The 18349-nt window shown below is 43.2% G+C and overlaps 2 protein-coding genes across 3 annotated transcripts in view; one reads left to right on the forward strand and one right to left on the reverse strand.

Moving 5' to 3' along the window:
• The first annotated feature begins 592 nt into the window (after positions 1-592).
• Positions 593-6854, forward strand: LOC117254165 (E3 ubiquitin-protein ligase RNF170). The gene is made up of 6 exons (XM_033622218.2): positions 593-717; positions 1348-1459; positions 1919-2024; positions 4662-4735; positions 4819-4929; positions 5714-6854. The coding sequence occupies exons 1-6, from the start codon at positions 689-691 to the stop codon at positions 6056-6058; spliced, it is 777 nt and encodes a 258-aa protein (XP_033478109.2). The 5' UTR covers positions 593-688; the 3' UTR covers positions 6059-6854.
• Positions 6855-6895: 41 nt separating this feature from the next.
• Positions 6896-18349, reverse strand: part of pfas (phosphoribosylformylglycinamidine synthase) — a 30430-nt gene continuing 18976 nt past the window's right edge. For both annotated transcript variants that reach the window (XM_033622214.2, XM_033622216.2), the window contains 11 exons: positions 18092-18272; positions 17881-17964; positions 13548-13703; positions 13098-13217; positions 11548-11693; positions 11260-11467; positions 10887-10978; positions 10684-10798; positions 10447-10596; positions 10156-10296; positions 6896-7472 (listed from right to left, as the gene is read on the reverse strand). In XM_033622214.2, the coding sequence (XP_033478105.2) occupies positions 7162-7472; positions 10156-10296; positions 10447-10596; positions 10684-10798; positions 10887-10978; positions 11260-11467; positions 11548-11693; positions 13098-13217; positions 13548-13703; positions 17881-17964; positions 18092-18272 (1704 nt within the window). In that variant the 3' untranslated portion in view covers positions 6896-7161. The remainder of the gene's footprint in view (positions 7473-10155; positions 10297-10446; positions 10597-10683; positions 10799-10886; positions 10979-11259; positions 11468-11547; positions 11694-13097; positions 13218-13547; positions 13704-17880; positions 17965-18091; positions 18273-18349) is intronic.

Here is an 18349-nt window from a genome sequence, read left to right on the forward strand (position 1 = left end):
AGTGAGAATGTGTTGTGAATCAGAACCACTAAATTCAGATGTTGTTTTCAAAGTAAAATATTTCAGTGCTGTGAATTCTGTGGTGTTTAAATATCAATATCAAGTATTCAGTGACTGTTAAAATACAAATACGTCTGTCTCTTATCTGCTTCCATAGTTTTTATGTATAGCTGAGGCCCCTCCCTACAACCTTTATAACATTGTTAATGTCAGGGACACTCACATGTATTTCACAACCAATACTTTAGAGAGTAGAATTATGCAAAGTGGGTTTGTTGGCCGAGTAAACTTTGGGTAAATGATTGGCAGGTCAGAGCTGACCTACTTTAACACTGCACTGCTTTGATCTGCCAGAAAGTCATGTGACCCCAAATAGTTTGTCCCTGAGCAGACTGAAGGAAAGGGCTTTGTTCCAGTGTGATGACTTTAATACTTTAACAATAAAGTTGGTCAAGATATTCTGTGTGTTTTATAAGCGTTCTGTAGGAGCAGCACTGCTGCTGTATTGATCTGACGCCATTAGCGTTCCCTTTAAGCAGGGAGGCTCAGAGACCAGCTGATATTGGAGGGTGTAGTTGATCATTAACAGGCAACTCCAATTTATTTTGTACAGTGATGCTGTCAGGCAGCACTTCACTTCCTGCTGGGAGACAGTAACTACCTGTCAGCTGCTGTTTCTCACTCAACTATGCACCCGTACCAGAGCTCCCAGTCCAGGTGAGTCTCATCATATGTTTGGAAGTATTGAAGGGTTTGTTTTCTTAAAACTCACATGGGGCTGTGTTTTGTAGTCAGATGATTTGGGATTTGGGTTCAGGGGAAACCTCAGCTTGGTCCATCAAAAACATTGTGATGTGATATCTTCAACTGATATTATTACTTTTAATCTGTTTAAAGAGCTCCAAAAAATATGAAGTTAAACACGTTTTAGACGAGTGCAAACCACAAACAAACTATCATGATATGCATGTATGACGTATTAATGACATGTTAATGTGTTTATCTGTTTTAACTAATTACATAAACTGTAAATGCAATTTGAAGATGAAAGCCAGATTGTGATGCTGAAGTTGTGAAGCCTGATTTAATTTGACTATCTACATTATCTCTTAAATCTATGCTTCTAACTTTCAACCTAAATTATTAATTCATTATTTTAAAGCCTGTTGGTAAACTAACTGCTGCGGTCAGAGCATCAGCATGTGTCACCCACAAATAGAAAAGAGCAGAGTGCAGTCGGCCTTATCTCACAAATCGTTAGTTTTGTGTCAGTATTTCATCACTGGCGAGATAATAGCAGTATTTTAGGAGTATTTATCATTGTCGCTGTGTTGTGTCACGTTGCAGACTGGACTGTCTTCCCTCTGAAGGCCCAGTGGGTCACAGTCACCTGGGGTCACCCACATCTCTGGTGTGCACCCCTGAGCAGTCGGCATCAACGTTAATGAGCCGCCACAAGGTGAGCGTTTATTCACTCACACACATGTGAAGCTGAGGCTGGGTCTTCAGTGAATTTTTGTTATTGCTGTAAAACAAACAGTGACGCGAGGACACACACACAGGCAGTAAATATTATTACTGGAAGGCGCTCCTGTGTTACGATTATTAATGCTTTTATGAGGGTCACAGTGTGGTGTTGCTGCCAAACACATGATAATAATCTGTTTACATGTCTAACCCCAGACCTTGGCTTGATCAAACGTCCCCAAACGTCTATTGTGCAGCTATTATAATTATTGTTTTTAATTATATAGATCAAAGAATCAGGAATATTTAATTTGGCTGTAGGTTTTTTTCTCGTCTTCACATTGTCCTCTTCCTGCTTCCTTATTTTCACATTGCTTCTATTTCCTTCTTCCTGTTTTCCACCTCGTCTCTTAACATTTTTCTCTGTATTCTTCTCTTCTCATCTCTTCAGGAACCTACACAGTCGTGTCCTTCCACAAGCCGAGACTTGCACTGTCCAGTGTGTTTACAGACGGCCAGCTTCCCAGTCCAGACCAACTGTGGCCATTTGTTCTGTGGTACGACATTCAACACACGACATATCAGAGCAGCTTTGTTCTTTCATTCGTGTGTTCTTTCAATCTGTCATCTATGAGACTGGATTAATTCATGTTTTATTCACTCTCACACTTGCTCAACGGTTGCATCATGTGTTCATATCTCCTGTTGATTCATTCATTGGCTGATCGGCGAAGCGTCAGCGTGACTAAAGCCTCAAGGCCTTTCTGTCCGGCTGCAAATAATTAACTGTTGCCATGGTTTTCCAATTCTCACCTGGCTGCTTTACTCGAATCATTCTTCTCAAAGGTGTACGGTTATATAACATGTAGTGTGGCCGGTCACCCAAAACAAACGCAATCAATTAGCAGTTCACAGATGGACAGAAGCGTAATATGAGTCACACTTTTAAAGGTCCAGAGTGGACGATTTAGTGACATCTACTGGCAGAAATGTAATATGATTATCATAACTGTTTTTATTAGTTTTTAATCACCTGAAAATGTGTTACCTTAGAATTCATCCATTTTCAACTGCGAAGTTGGGTCGCGTGGGCAGCAGGCCAAGTAAAGTATTCAAGACCTCTCTCCCTGGCAACGCTTTCCAGCTCCTCCTGGGGGACCCCGAGGTGTTCCCAGGCCAGATGAGATATATAATCCCTCCAGTGTGTTCTGGGTCTGCCCTGAGGCCTCCTACTAGTAGGACGTGCCCCGAATACCTCTCAACAGGAGGCGCCCAAAAGGCATCCTGATCACACACCCGTACCACCTCAACTGACCCTTTTCAACACGAAGGAGCGGCTCACCGAATGTCCGAACTCCTTACCCGAGCCACTTTTCTGAGGAAACTCATTTCAGCCGCATGCATCTACTTATCGATCTTAGAATGAGCCGTTTATATCTACATATGGAGCGGCTCCTCTTTTACAGAGGCTGCCATGTTGTTTCTACAATCGCTGAGAACAGACAAATCAAACGTTCGCATTTTCACACTGACTGCCGTAGTTCTCCTGCACACGTGGCACACGGCAGCAGTTTCAGTTCTGCAACCTCACCACTAGATGCTACTAAATCCTACACACTGGACCTTTAAGTTCAAATTCACAAAAGTACATATGACCATGTTATATCATCATATTCTTCTGAGTTGGGTTAGATATTATATCAGACCGTCCAATTTTTCTATGGCACCATACACCCAAATATTATGTGGCGAGGGGGGATAAGTGGAAAGTAAGAAGAGGAAAGACAGCGCCACCTGGGTAATTACAATACCTTTTCAAGAACCTTAAATTTAGCTGAAAATTAGGAATAGGGCACACAGGCTCATTACTGAAACAAGGACAGAGACGTGAAGTCAAAATAAACCAAATGCTTTATTAAATTTAGCAAAAAGTAGCAAAACAGGGGAATTAAAATACTTTACTGCGATTAACTTAAAAGAGTCTTTATCCAAAATAAAACCACAAGTTACATAAAATATCCAGACCAACACAAGACTAAACTAAACTAGGGGAAGTGAGCAGAGCCAGTCATGGAGAGGCAAACCACACTGAGGGGTGTCACCACCTGTTCACCTCCAGTGCAACACAGCAAAACAACAGCGCAATCAACACTCGTGTCCCGATTCTTTTACTCGCATGCATTAAGTGCAGGGACCTCACCATAGGTGTCCAGCCTCTCAACAAGATAGCACTCCGCTTCACTGAAAGAAAAGAATTTGTTCAAAAAATGTTACAAACAACTAACAACCCAGTTGGGTTAATAACAGCAAAAATAAGTGCTAAACAGCAAAACAGCAGCAGGTTAACCACCTCGAACATCGGGCACTAACAGGATCACTCATGGGCAGGACAGCAGCATTTCCACATGCACTGTGTGCAGATAATGGATCAAAGCAAAGCTGCTAACAACCAGATGCAACAAGGAAGATGACACGAGCCAAAAGAATGAACCTAGCCACCAAGGGCCTTAAATAATGTGGCACTAATTGGGGTGTGGTCAGGGGAGGAGGCAGGCCTGAAACACACTGCATGAAAGGAGCACACCACCACAATTACATGAGGCAACGTCTTTGAAATGAAATTGAAAAGAAAAGAAAAGAAAGACAGAAAGAAATTTTTATGCATTTTTCACATCTCAGTCACAGAAGAGCATGCTCAAAATATTTGATTTCTAAGATGAAGAAATCATTACTGAAAGACAGCAGCAACATCGTGAGGCAGCGAGAGTCGAAACATACCTCGAGGCTGTTGGAGCAACTACAGCAGGAGCATAAATACTAAAGCACGCTTCACCAAACTTCCTCATTTGCACTCAGTATGGTAATGAGAGCAGCACCAGTCAACCTGACGGAGAGGGCATCCAGCACTTACAGACAAGCAAGAGCTCTGCTATAATTAGACCGTCATGTCTCCAACATACTGTAGACCCTTAACACAGTAATCACTGTACCTGTGTCTTACCTCGGCCTTCATGGGCCTTTGCAACCCTCGATCAAGCAAACACTTGGGTCTGTTATCGTTAACAGTGATGAAATACTGTAACTTCTCTGACTGCTGGTCATACCTTCAGCACGGTTTCACTACAATGATGCAACATGGTATAAACTGTTGAATGTTAGATGACAAAGTGTTGGTTTTTGTTTGTATTCTGCAGCTCCCTGTCTGATCGCCTACTGGAGACATGGCTCCTGGTTGGATGCAATCAGCTGCCCTCTCTGCAGACAGAAGGTGCGGTACACATGATCTGATGAAAAGTCAGTCAGTTTAGACTGAGTTTGAACATGGAATTAAAGTGTTTGTCTGTTTTCCAGGTCAGCGTGCTGTGTAATCTATTTAACGAGAGTCGATCAGACCATCAGTCAAAGGAGGTTCTTGGGGAAATCACAGACTACAACAAACGTTATTCTGGAGCCCCACGAAGGGTCAGTACTCTCTTATTGAACTATCCTTAAAGGTATTTGTCTCTGTTATCTCCCCTTCTGCTTGTGTCTGTATCAGGTGGTTCAACTTTCTCTTAATCGCCTTGAACGCCACATCAGATTAGATCATGGGAAAGATGAGAATTCCTCCAGCATTCCCTCTGACAATAGATTTAGTAACAGGAATACCACTTATGCAACCTCAAGGATTTATTGTAAACAACCACCAACAATGGAGGTGTCAGATTAACACACCTCGCACTGACACACCTTCCTTTCCCACACGGATCTCTTTCACATAATCTTACGGTGGAGCTATTTGATAAAAGGTGTTGTTACAGCACACCAGTCTTCGAAGTTTGGCACCTGAGATGAGTTTAAATAGATACTGAATAGCTTATTTTTTATCCACACACTTTTAAAGGGAGAGCTCCCCTAAATTAAAGTATACATGTTTTTCCTCTCACCTGAGTGCTGGAGATATCAGCTGCCTCCTCTCCAGTATAATACAACTAGATGGCGCTCGGCTTGTGGTGCTCAAAGCGCCAAAAATAATACATTTGAAGGACTCAACAGTAAACTGTCCCTTTGAGGGAGATATGAAATCTCAGTATCTTTGAATTCAACTAAATACAGGAACCACAAAGGAAAATTTGAGTGTGTGTGTGTGTGTGCTGCAAAAATGTTTCTCCCTTCTCTTTTATCGTGTGTGAATGTTTCTATCTAGAACCATTCATTAAGCTTTCCTCTCTGACCCGTCTTCTCTTCTGCACACTGACCCCTCCAGGTAACAGACTACCTGTGTGACGCGCCACTTCTCCTGCAGTTACTGGCGCGGGGCCTGGGCACCATGGGAGGACTCGTGTGGTTGTTTTTCTTCAGGGTGGCCCTGTGCTGTGTGGGGACCGTGGTGTCCATCTCCTACCCTCCTCTAGACCCCGTCTCCTCCTCATCAGATCCCCTGGAAACAGACCCCTCCCTGTGTGGACTGCTGGGGGTCCTTGACGACCTGGTGGTGGTCATCCTGCTCCTTACCTGTGTTATCAACATCAACCAGCAAATGGCACCAGAGAGAGGAGGACGCTCTGCGAATGCTGCGACCTCACACGGAGTAATGAGGGATTCACTGTAGACAGATGCTGCCGGCGTGTCGGTACAAGCTGTCTGACATGGACTTTCATTGGATTTCTTGCAGCTAGTTGGATTAGTGGATGCAAGAATATTGACAACAGCACGGTGTGGAACAGTCGAGATGTTAGACGCCGTCTGAGCCTCTCAGACGGTGGACTTCAGGCCTGTTTGTCGAGTGTTTACAGAGCCTACAAGAGTGGTATCTAAAATACAATGTCACGCAGTGTGCTGGCTCAGCTGTCCTTACACACTCTTGTTCCTTAAAGGTCCAGTGTGGAAGGTTTGGGGGGATATGATGGCAGAAATGGAACATAATAATTACTGTTTTCAGTAGTGTATAATTATCACCTAAGAATAAGAGTCTTCTCTTTTTGTCACATTAGACTGAACTGTTTATATCAGCAGGTCCTCTTACACAAAGTCCGCCATGTTGTTCTACAGTAGCCCAGATTGGACAAACCAAACACTGGCTCTAGACAGGACCATTCGCTTTGTGGTTCTTCTAAACATTTGGCACTTGTGAGAAGTTTCAGTTGATCCACTCAGTCCTACACACCATAGGTTTCTGAGGCCCAGGGTGTTTAGTCAGGGAGCTGTTTAATCCATATTAAAGAGTCTTTGGTTTAAATTGTTTTATCCTTTATATTTTATTTTTTTTCCCAGAAAAAATGTCCATGGTGTCATTTTTATTCCTCTAAGAAGCTGTCATGTCAGTACTGTAATATTAACATCTGTAAATATTTGAAATTGTATGACTTTGTGTTTTTTGTGTAAAATAAAAATTATTTATTGACTTACGTGGCCTTTATTTTATCTCATGACACACTGCACATGCTTCTGCTGTTTCATTATTTATTTATTTATTAGCAAATTCCATTTCTTAACTGATAACATCAGCAGACTGGACTGGTTCATAACAAAATCAAGTCATAAAGTATCCCAGCAGGCATCTGTAATAATGCAACAGACAAAGTACCACAGGAAGTAAAAAGGTGTAGTGAGAGATTGAGAAATGTAATCAGGCCTTACAGGTTCAATGACCCACCACCTCCAAAAAGACAGTAATACTACTCTGACCGCACCAGAAATGTAAACAGAGTACTATCACTCTGTTTTGCTGCACCAGGCGGCTGCGTTCTTGAACATACGTAGCCAAGGTGACGGTGTGAGAGACCGTCTGAAGTCCCTCGGGGCCCAGGGCCACTGCCAGCTCAGGGTGCAGCGCTCCGGGTGGGGCATCATGGCCAGGTGTCTCCCGTCTCTGGAGCAGAGCCCTGCGATGCCCTGCGGGGAGCCGTTAGGGTTCAGAGGGTACTCTTCAGTGGGCTGACCCTGGTCGTCAAGGTAACGAATGGGGGCGAGCCCACCAGAAATAACCTTATCCTGCGCCACGGAGCTACGGAATTGCATCAGACCTGTGTAGAGAAAAGGTTTTGGGGAAAATCAATATGACACACAGCTGTTGATTGCATAACATCCTGACCTGTGAGTCATGAGTCAGCACTGTTGCACAAGTTCAGAAGTTTCACACTGAGTAACCTTTTTGTGCTCAAACACTGCAGACCTTACACCAAACGGCTTCACTGTTACGGACAAATTTTCAGTGTGGGAATAAAATCATTTACCTCAGCTGGTGCGCTCTCTTGAACGTTTGGTGTAAGTAAGGGATAATGTTCTTTTGTTTTTGGCAGACAAAGTCCGTATTCTTATTCTTCAGCGGCATCCCATTCCTCAAAATCCTTACAGCTACTCTCCAAATAAGTTAAAAGAAATGTTAAAATCAGCCACTTCACTTCAACGCTGGGCTACATAGCAACAGTGTAATGACCGTTGCTACTAGCAAGATTTTTTTTGGGCATTTTTTGCCTTTAATGGACAGGACAGTTAAGTGTGAAGGAGAGAGAGAGAGAGAGAGGGAGAGACATGCAGCAAAGGGCCACGGGCTGGACTCGAACCCGGGCTGCTGTGGCAACTGCCTTGTACATGGAGCGCCTGCTCTACCACTAAGCCACCGACGCCCCGTATCGAAAGTTTTTAGTCTTCTGCGCTCTTTCCAGCACCGACCAGGACCAGTGGTGTAGTGGAGGGTATACTCAGGTATACGGGGTATACCCACTCCTTTTTCTATCCAGTTACAGTATACCCACCTATCAGCTAAATAGCCATTGGAATATACAGGAGAGTATACCCACTTCCTCATCAGTAACCTACCTATCTACCTAGTAGTACACCCACCTCATCAATTACTACTACACCGCTGACCAGGACGCAGCAAAAAGGGTAGACAGTAAACATGGAGGAGGTGCACGTACATGAACAAGACTCTGAGCTCTCAAACTGTGATGGAGGAGCAGAAACTGGTGGAGTTGTGGAGTGAACTACAGTCCTGCCATATCATCTGGTTCGCAATTATACTGGTAGAATTTTTAATATCATGTGAAAAATTTGTATTATGATACTTGCAATTAAGGCTGTGCAATTAATCGTCGGGTGATCGCGATTATGATTTTGAGGTCAAACGATTTCAAAGTTAATGAAATCCTCACGAACTCTGCCGTGCGCGATACAGAGAGCAGAGGAGAACTGTAAGTGCAACCATGTAGAGACAGAAATGACATGCTGTCGTGTAAACAATATAAGTCATTACATGTGTCGCATAATCGTGATTTCAATTTTAAGTTTAAGTTTATTTACTTTATTAATCCCCCTGAGGGGAAATTCAATGCTTTCACTCTTGCTCGACCAAAATATTTGGTCAATAATCGAGCAGCCCTACTTGCGATATTATGACGTGTTGGCTGAAAGCTAAATTATTGCCAACTCCGCGGTGGTTCAAAGAGCAGCAGCTTCAGTAGTGTGGAATAAACTGTGGCGTCCTGAATGTTTTATGAACAGCTCCGGACTTCTCAGACTCTTTTTGTGAGTTAGCGCTCAGAGGGAACTCATTCAGCGGCTCCTCTGGCAACAGCACACCGTCTCTCCCTCTCCTCTCTGATTCTGTCAGAAACCTTTGGTAATGTAAACCTACGTGATGCTTGTGACGCAACAAAAAAACTACATACATGTGAATGTGTGATAGTTGTGGTATCGTAACAGCCTGTCACAGGTCACAGCGTGATGATTAGAGGAGAAATGGCAGAGCATAAAAACAGAGAAGGAAATCACCTGTTGATTTATATATATAGATCCCAGGGGACATTTTCTGTATTTGGGGACTGTTTAATTGTGGTAGATTTTATTTAGCTGAACCACAGAATCTGAATCTGTTACTGTTGTTGTTCACAAACTAAAGAAATGAGAGATCATTTTCATAAATCAATAATACATTTTTTTGTACTAATTTGTCACAGCATCAAGAAAATCATTATCGCAAAAATGCCCTGAAATATCGCAGTATCATTTTAGGGCCATATTGCCCAACCTTAGAGTGAACAGTGCCAGTGTTTAATTCAACATGCATCTGTTCCACCATCCAGCTCTTAATTTAGTGAGAAATCTTTAATTGTTGAAACAGTTCACGTCTCAGTCCCACAGTCTCCTCCCACTGAAGTATGACCGCTGCCAACGGAGGCTGATGTAGAGGTAGAGGAGGCACAATCCAAAATGTAAAGTTTGTTCACAAACAGAGTTTATCTGCATGGATTATATTGATGCTGTATTGACAAAGATACTGTCGACATATGACGCCTTTTATCTTATCTTTCAAGAGTTGTGTATTTTTGCTAACGTGTAAGGAATTGTTAGTATGTCACATTTCTTGAGGGAAGTTTGGTGTAATATTTTCCACCAGGAGCAGGATGGGAAGTTATCTCAAAAGGAATCTAGTTGTAGTCTGTAAACAGTGACCCTGCAAAATCCTCCAGTCTTTGCAAAATCCTAAAGTGTGTGACTAAAAACTCGCATTGTCTTTAGATGTGAGAGGATGTCTTTGCAAAGTCTTCTTGTGTGGTAGGCGTAAGATACAATGCTGCATTTCTGTCCTGAACAGACTCATTAATCTGTCACAGCTTGGTGTTATTATCAGAATTTACAACTACAAGCACCAGTTTTGGCAACTTGTGTGACAAATTAAAGACGATCGATGTTACAATACTCTACCTTCTCCATGTGCGACCCAGACTCCCAGAGCTGAGCCCTCCATGCCTCTGAGCCAGACGGACGGAGACTCCTGGATCCCAACGCTGATGAATCGAGACTCAAACCTGCCAGACTTATTATGGGTCAGCACCACTTCACTCTCTGGGGGGAGAATGGAAAGAAGCATTTTAAACTAGGCTCTGCAAAAGGTCTCTGTGATGATGTCTTCACACATTGCTGCTGCGTCGTCTCGTTCATTACTACAGTGTTGTTTTCCCTGTTGTTATTATTATTGTGCCTTTTTCCTCGTACCTGCTCCGTCCTCGCCCTCTCCCACCCAGCCCAGCAGGGCCAGCAGCTGGCAGCCATTACACACTCCCAGACTTAGTGTGTCATCCCGCCGCCGGAAGCGATCGAACTCAGCCTTGGCCTTGGGGTTATATGCAACAGTAGCAGCCCAGCCTGTTATAAAGGATGGATGGTGTTACACAAAAAGGCTTTGTATATCAAAGTGGTCTGTGAGCATGTGTATGTAGTGCTGTTGTTTGCCTTTAGCTGATCCCAGAACGTCTGCGTAGCTGAATCCACCGACGAACACGACGGCTTTGAAAGACTCCAGAGTCAGAGAGCCGGAGCACAGGTCCTGCATGTTGACATCCCACACCTACACAAAGACACAGACAGGAGTCACACACACCAGCAACACAGCCAGGGTCAACATATATCCACCTGATGAAGCTTTAAATAGTTACCTCAAAGCCCGCCATATACAGAGACACAGACATCTCTCGATCTCCATTACTGCCCTCCTCCCTGACCACAGCTACACGAGGCTGGCCTGCACCTAAAGAATCACATATCAAGCACTTGGTGGTTAAAATGACTCAACGGTTTAAACTTGACTGCGTTGAAGACTTTTGTCTTTTAATGTAATAATTATGATCCAGCGACAGTGATCCAACCTGTGTGTGCTTTTTTTCTCCCAGAATTGATTCTGGGAAGAAAGTCTGGAAAAAACACCACCCGTGAATCCCTTGTTTTGCGGGTGACTCAGGGTGCCCAACCTGACGCAGGACTCTGCCTCAGAAAACACCAAATCACTGTAAATGGTATGTTTGGTCTTACTGAGCTGGCTGATGCTGGGCACTTCAGAGGGGTCAAAGGTCAGTCTGAAGTAGGGCTGTGTCCTCTTGGCGAGCCCATCCTCTTCCTGTTTCACACAGATCTCATCGGCCTGGAGGCGCTCCAGCTGGAAACTGGTGTCCTCCCATAATGCTCTGAGGTGAGGCAGCGGCTCTCTCAGCACTTCCTGTCCATCCACACGAACACTGACCTAAAGGACAGGTGAGGGGAATCAACGGTCATCACAGATGAGATGAATCTTGTGAAGACACACTGAGATTGATGTCTCACCACTGCCTCTGGTCCGAAGCCGCAGGTTCTGCCGACGCGATGGCACTGCACGCCTGCGTCGCTGTATCTCTGACACACTGTTTCTACATCGAGCTGCGAAACCTCCAGAACCAAACCCAGCTCCTCGCTGAACAACAGCTCCATGACTGTGGAGACACAAGCAGCAAAGACACAGCATGAGTTCATGATTACAGTCACAGGCTGTATAAAGAAGGTGGACGTAGCCTGCAGGTCTGAGAAGGTGCTTTAAACCTGCATTTTTTCTAATGGCCAGCAGGGGGCGACTCCAGTGGCTGCAAGAGGAGTCGGACTGTATTTATGAGAAGATGACCCTACTTCTCACTCGATTTATTACCTCAGTAAACATGTTCCTCATGAGTTTATGACCACAATCACTAGTTTCAAGTCTGTGTGCGCAAAGGTGAAGTGCGCTGGTCTTGTCATACAAAGTTTGATGGAGTGTCAACTGGACAATATGGAGATATTTGCATCTTGAAAGCCGGACTACAAATGTGGATAGACAGGGAGAAACACACGCAAGCCTAAGACGTGGTAAGATACGATATTCCTCACTATATGAAGTGACTGATAACAAGATCTGTATAATGGATTGTAAAGAAATTCATCAGGTTTTTATTTTGTAGACAATTAATCTGTATTTATAGCGTGATGGGATGACAGCACAATGATGTGTGTGGTATCATTGGTCTGCGCTTTCATGTGATATGCGTGGCATTTCTGTGCGAGCCTGCATTTACGAGAATCCATCCAAGAGTAATGTGTGTGCAAAGCTGTATGAAAGCTCTGTTATACATCATTTTATTGTAACTTTATCAATTCTTTTTGCTGTGAAAACATTGGATTAATGACAAGCGGCCTTGTCGGAAAGCTACAGTTCTGCTGTTTTCGCTGATATGCGTGGCTTCTCGCTATGACGCACGGTCGCGGAGAAAATCCACAGAGAAGAACAGGTGTGAATTTGGACGCACTATGCGTCGTTCGGGCCCATAGTCTAAACTTCTCAGTTTCGACATTTTATTGAGAACTTTTAGGAACACTGCTGCACGTTAACTTTTGTCTGCACATTTTTTTTTGTCACCATTGTTGCCGAGTCTGAGGTGCGAGTCATGCGCTCTCGCTCCGCCTCCACCCCAGGTACCAAAATTTGGCACTGATTCATTTTAAGTGAATCGGTACTCGGTAGTACCGACGTGAATCAGTACCAAGGACAAAAAGTACAGAGTTTCGGTACCCAACCCTAGTTTGTCATATCAGCAGAAATGAGCATGTTGGCCGATTCTGATATTTCATTCCTAAGACAAGATCAGCTGATACCAATGACATGACAATATCATCGTACATCCCTAGTAGCAATGCTCATCCTCTGCTCTAAATACCGTCACTCATGGCTGCAATAATCCAAGATCGCCAAAGTCAAGGCTTCAAATGTTGAGTCCGTAAACTGAGGTGACATCACGTTGGCTACGTCTACTTCTTCCATACTGTCTATGATTACAACTACACACTTTCACACACATCAGCTCACTAACCTCCAGCTCCTTGTGACGACAGCTCAACGTCAATCCCACGATTTCCAGCAAACGCCATCTCTAACAAGCAGGAAATGAGGCCTCCATCGCTGATGTCATGTCCTGCAGTCAGCAGACGATCTGAAAGAACAGGAATCTCTCATTCTGATTCACTGACTGCAAAGATAACTTTGACAGTGTGCTGTGCTGTCAATGTAATGTCATCATTACTCAGCAGGTAATGTGACAGAAGAGAGAAGAGCCACCAGGTCCTGCTCCTTTTTATTAACCAACACTACTCAGTTAAACCACTAGGTGGCAGTGTGTCACAGTCCAAATCTGTTAGGAGAATAAACTGAATATGAAAATGAAGCTGAGGAAAAGTTTGCCCACAAAGCATCACAGTAAACAAAGCTTTAACTTCCTCCTCCTCTGTGGCAGGTAGCTCTCTGCCTGCGAGTGCATGCTGACCATGTATGAGTGTCTGTGTGGTGTTGAAGCAGGCCGTCAATAGCTCTGGCTGCTCCAGGTCAGGAGAGCAGTCTCCCAGCTGGCTGAAGCACTGAGCCAGGGCAGAGCCTCCCAGACGATGATGGCCTGGACTGAGAGGAACCCACAACAACACGCCTGCAGACAGAGGACAAAGGGTCAGAGTCTGTTACTGAGGAGTGTGTGTGGAATGTGTGTGTGTGGTTGCTGGAGAGAGAGATGTGTGCAGCCTGGGTGAAATGAGGATATTTCAAATTCAGAAGTTGTATTTCTGCCAAGAATAAAACTTTTCATAACTATGAAAACAGAACAATCCCACATATGCTCTGATTATAACTGTGTGTGTGTGTGTGTGTGTGTGTGTGTGTGGCGCAGACACACTGAACGCATCTGATCGAGTGTTTAAAAGAAAACCACCTATTGTCTTAAATGACCCAACACCCACTAAAAAGTTTTGTGAAACAACTGTCAAATGAGGCTCCAGTGACCAAAGCTATTGTTTCGATGAACTTATCCTGCTCATCATTTCATTCGCTCTGACTAAGATGGCGCTTATAAATGGTGAAATGATGCTTATTTACTTACCATGTGTCTTTTTATCTGTTTTAAAGAACCAATATAAGAGCCAATAAATCATTATATTCATTTAGTTTGTTTACTGGCTGTGTATTGATACTATGGCAACAGCTGACGGCTGTTTTTGTTTTGTCTTTTTTGTTTTCTTGTCACATTGTATAACTATCTTTGTTTAAGATAACTGTATGGATTGAACCTGAGACAATAAAAATAAAAAAGCGAGGGAAATAAAAAAAGACAGCTGACGTTAGCTTAGCTTAGCTTTAAACTTTGTAAACAATATAAGCAGTGCTAAAACAACTCCCACTGCCTATGGATACTTTTATAGATCTGTGTTGTCACATGTCAGATACTAAAATAACAGCTTAAACCCTTGGTAGTTACATTAGCATAACAGACGCACCCCATATCATCTATTCTAGGGATGCACCGAAATGAAAATTTGTGGCTGAAGCCGAATAATATTGAACGCTTGGCCGAATACCGAGTACCAAATACCGAATATTGTTGTTTAGTTTTTCATTAGTTTTTGCAGATGAACCCCCTCCAGATTAGTGTTGTCACGGTACCAATATTGGGACCCACTGTACAATACCAGTGAAAGTATCACGGTTCTGAGTAGTATCACGATACCACAGCAAAAATGAGGCAGATGTGCCTTTTGTCATTTATAAAAAGATAAATCACTTTTCTATAATACATCAATGATATTTCAATGGAATAAATTACTTATTGACTTATTCATACTTCAAAAACAGCATCAATCAGTGATTAACATAGGGGGGATCAAAATAAAATAAATAAATAAAAATCAACCAGCCACCCTCCTCCCCTGACAGGTAAAGAACAGTCCCTTCATAAGTAAAGAACAGTCCCTAAAGTGCGGTGAGGTTTGTGGGCCGTGAACGGCTCGTTTCTCCTCTGACACGTCACATACCTGTGTTCGGCTGGCTCGGCTGTTCAGGTACTTCTGGGCAGTCATGACACCAAGAAGAGGATATTATTGGAGCCGAATTCTCCGTCGCCGGTAAGCCGATGGCCGCCGTATTTGACAGGAATAGGCTACATTACTGTCTGTGTCTGTGACCCCCGTTCAACCCACAATCTGTGGGATTCGCCTTTCGTTACTGCTGCTGGTTGAAATCTGTAGGCTGCTCGCACAGCGTGCTGAATGATTTAAGCCTATTTTGCTCGCTCAAAACTATTTTTAGTCGCAAATGCGAGTGCCGTGACGGGTGCCACACTGCCAACATTTTACTCCGCCGGTCACGGCACGCTGTTTGATTGCGTTATCAAAACACGCGGCTATTATTCGGCCCTGCTTTTAACTTATTCCACCGAATACCGAATGTGTGTTTTTTTGCAATATTCGGCCAAATATATTTGGTTACCGAATATTCGGTGCATCCCTAATCTATTCTATATCAATGTTTACTGGTCTTTGAACCTAACTTGCTACATAAAGCTAACAACAGCAATTATTTAACGTAGTACAGAGTTATAATCAGCTGTACATCATGTGATCTCCATAAATAGATATGCATATGCACAATCTGTTGGCAACTCAACAAGATTTTGGGATCTGGAGTGTTCTGGTTTCTGTTTGTAGTCTGAGTAGTATAGACGGTAACACTTTACTTGAAGGTGTCTACGTAAGAGTGATATGACACTGTCATAACTATGACATGACACGGTCATGAACCTGTTATGAACATTATGTACATGTCATAAACGTTTATGACTGCTGTCATTAAGTGTCATTTGGTTTTTGTAATGACAAGCTGACATTGTTTGGGTTGTCTTTATTATGACAACTTGACATTAATCAAAGTGACATTACCAGAAGTTGTCTTTGTATCAATCATTATGTCAACTTGTCATTAACACAAAAAGAGGTGCATTTCTTGTTAATGTCAAGTTGTCATGACAAAGACAACTTCTGGTAATGTCACTTTAATTAATGTCAAGTTGTCATAATCAAGACAACCCAAACAATGTCAACTTGTCATTACAAAAACCGAATGACACTTAATGACAGCAGTCATAAATGTTAATGACATGTACATGATGTTCATGACAGGTTCATGACCGTGTCATGTCATAGTTATGACAGTGTCATGTCACTCTTATGTAGATACCTTCAAGTAAAGTGTTACCGTATCGACCGATCCCGTTTGAGCGGCATGTAAACAGTCAGTGTGGAGAGGCGGAACGCTTCGGACTTAATGCAATATCTGCACCCATCGGCTATAGTCTGATGATGATCTAACTTTGTATTAATTAGTTTTATTTCTCTACGATCAAATGCAGATATGTGTTTATATAGATCAGCCAAAATGACCAGCACACAGAAGAGGAGGTCTTGGCCCAGATATCTGTGAGGTCAGGGGTCGGCCACGTTTGACCCAAGGAGGTAATAAAAATCTGTTTGGAGCCGCTGATCATATCTGAGCACTATAGAGAAGGTAACATGGTCTACTGAGTCTAAATTATCCTAACAACATCACTAACAGGTCTTAATCAGCATCCATCATGTTTCACCACAAGGTGTCTGCTTGTAGTGATTTAACTTTGCAGCGTTAGTGGTGACAGTAAATGAGTATGTCCATGCACCATTAAAGAGACTTTTCCTTTTGGATTTGAAACCCAAAGCAAGATTGGTGAGGGAGACTCAAGACTCGCCACTGCTACTCAGGTTTGGCACAATCTAGAGGAAAAGCACCAGGACGTAGATGTATGAGGCACATTTTAGATGAAATGTTACAACATTAGAATATTTTGGTGTGTAGGCTATAAATGTTTACAGCTGAAGAATGTAAGAATCACTTCATTGGTATATGAACATTTAAATGTTAAAAACATAATCACAGGAGCTACAGAGCAGGATGTGTCTCTGGAGCCGCAGGTTGCCTTCCCCTGCACTAGGTGCACTGGAACCTCTGAATATTGGCTGTTGCCCCCAGAGGACGACTGTCATCAGACCGACAGCTGATGGGTTCAGAGTTTGTGCTTTATGTGACTTTCACCCACTTGGAAGGAAAAATAAAAGATGAAATGAGCTGGCTGGTCCCCAGCGGCTTTACAGCTTTTCTACTGCCATCCAACTGACAAAAGCAGCTGCACACACCCTCCTGCCTCGTGTGTGTGTGTGTGTGTGTGTGTGTGTACACCGATCAGCCAAAACATTCAAACCACTGACAGGTGAAGTGAATAACTTTTTATATATATCTATATCTCTCTCTCTCTCTCTCATGTATATATATATATATATATATACACATATACATATATTTATGTAATATTACTGGTAGCTGGAGAGGTGCTTGTTCACCTCCTGGGCACTGCCAAGGTGCCCTTGAGTGAGGCATTAAACCTCTCCTCGCTCTGACATCTTTCTATATAATGCATGTATAGGTCCTGTTGGTGAATGTGTGTATTTCCGGCCTGTGTATGTGACAACAGAGTGAAAAAAATTGAATCTCTCCTCGGGGATTAATAAACTCTTAAAATCTTCTTCCTCTTGTAACCAAAATCCTGCTGATTCTGTGGTTGTACATTTTCATATAACATGACTCAAACAGAAATGTACCAAGCGTTAATGGAGGAACCTGTAACCTCTGTGGTGCTGCCATTTCACATCTGATGCCTGCAGCGCGCCACAGGAGCACCAAGTGACGTGCATCGAATGAGGCAAATCAATTATTGCTTTCAGTACATCTGGGCCTTTAGAAAGAAATACCTTTTCCATCTGGGTCTTCGAGGTCGGGCGTCACAGTGGCTGTGATGTCAGGACAAACAGCATATGCTGAAATAACCAGAGCACCTGAAACAGAAGCAGTGGAAGAGCTGAGCTTAATGAAAACACACACAGATGCATGTAAACACACAGATGCATGTAAACACACACACACACACACACACACACACATAGGGGCACACAGTGAGTGTACCTGGAGCTTTGACCGTCTCTTTCCCCACTCTAGCGGCCATACTCAGAGAGTCCTTGCCCCCGTCGATGGCCACTCCCAGCTGACCCATGACCTCACACATGGCTTTGCAGGCCTCCCACAGACAGGCTCCCTCACCAGGCAGCTTAGCAGCCCACATCCAGTTACCACTACACTTCACATCCTGAAAACACACATTTACCAGAATTTATTTAAAAAAAAGGAAAAGTAAATCATCACCAATTCCAATCTGAAGTGGAT

The sequence above is a fragment of the Epinephelus lanceolatus genome, chromosome 6 (genome assembly GCF_041903045.1).
Source record: "Epinephelus lanceolatus isolate andai-2023 chromosome 6, ASM4190304v1, whole genome shotgun sequence".
Taxonomy (NCBI): Eukaryota; Metazoa; Chordata; class Actinopteri; order Perciformes; family Serranidae; genus Epinephelus; species Epinephelus lanceolatus.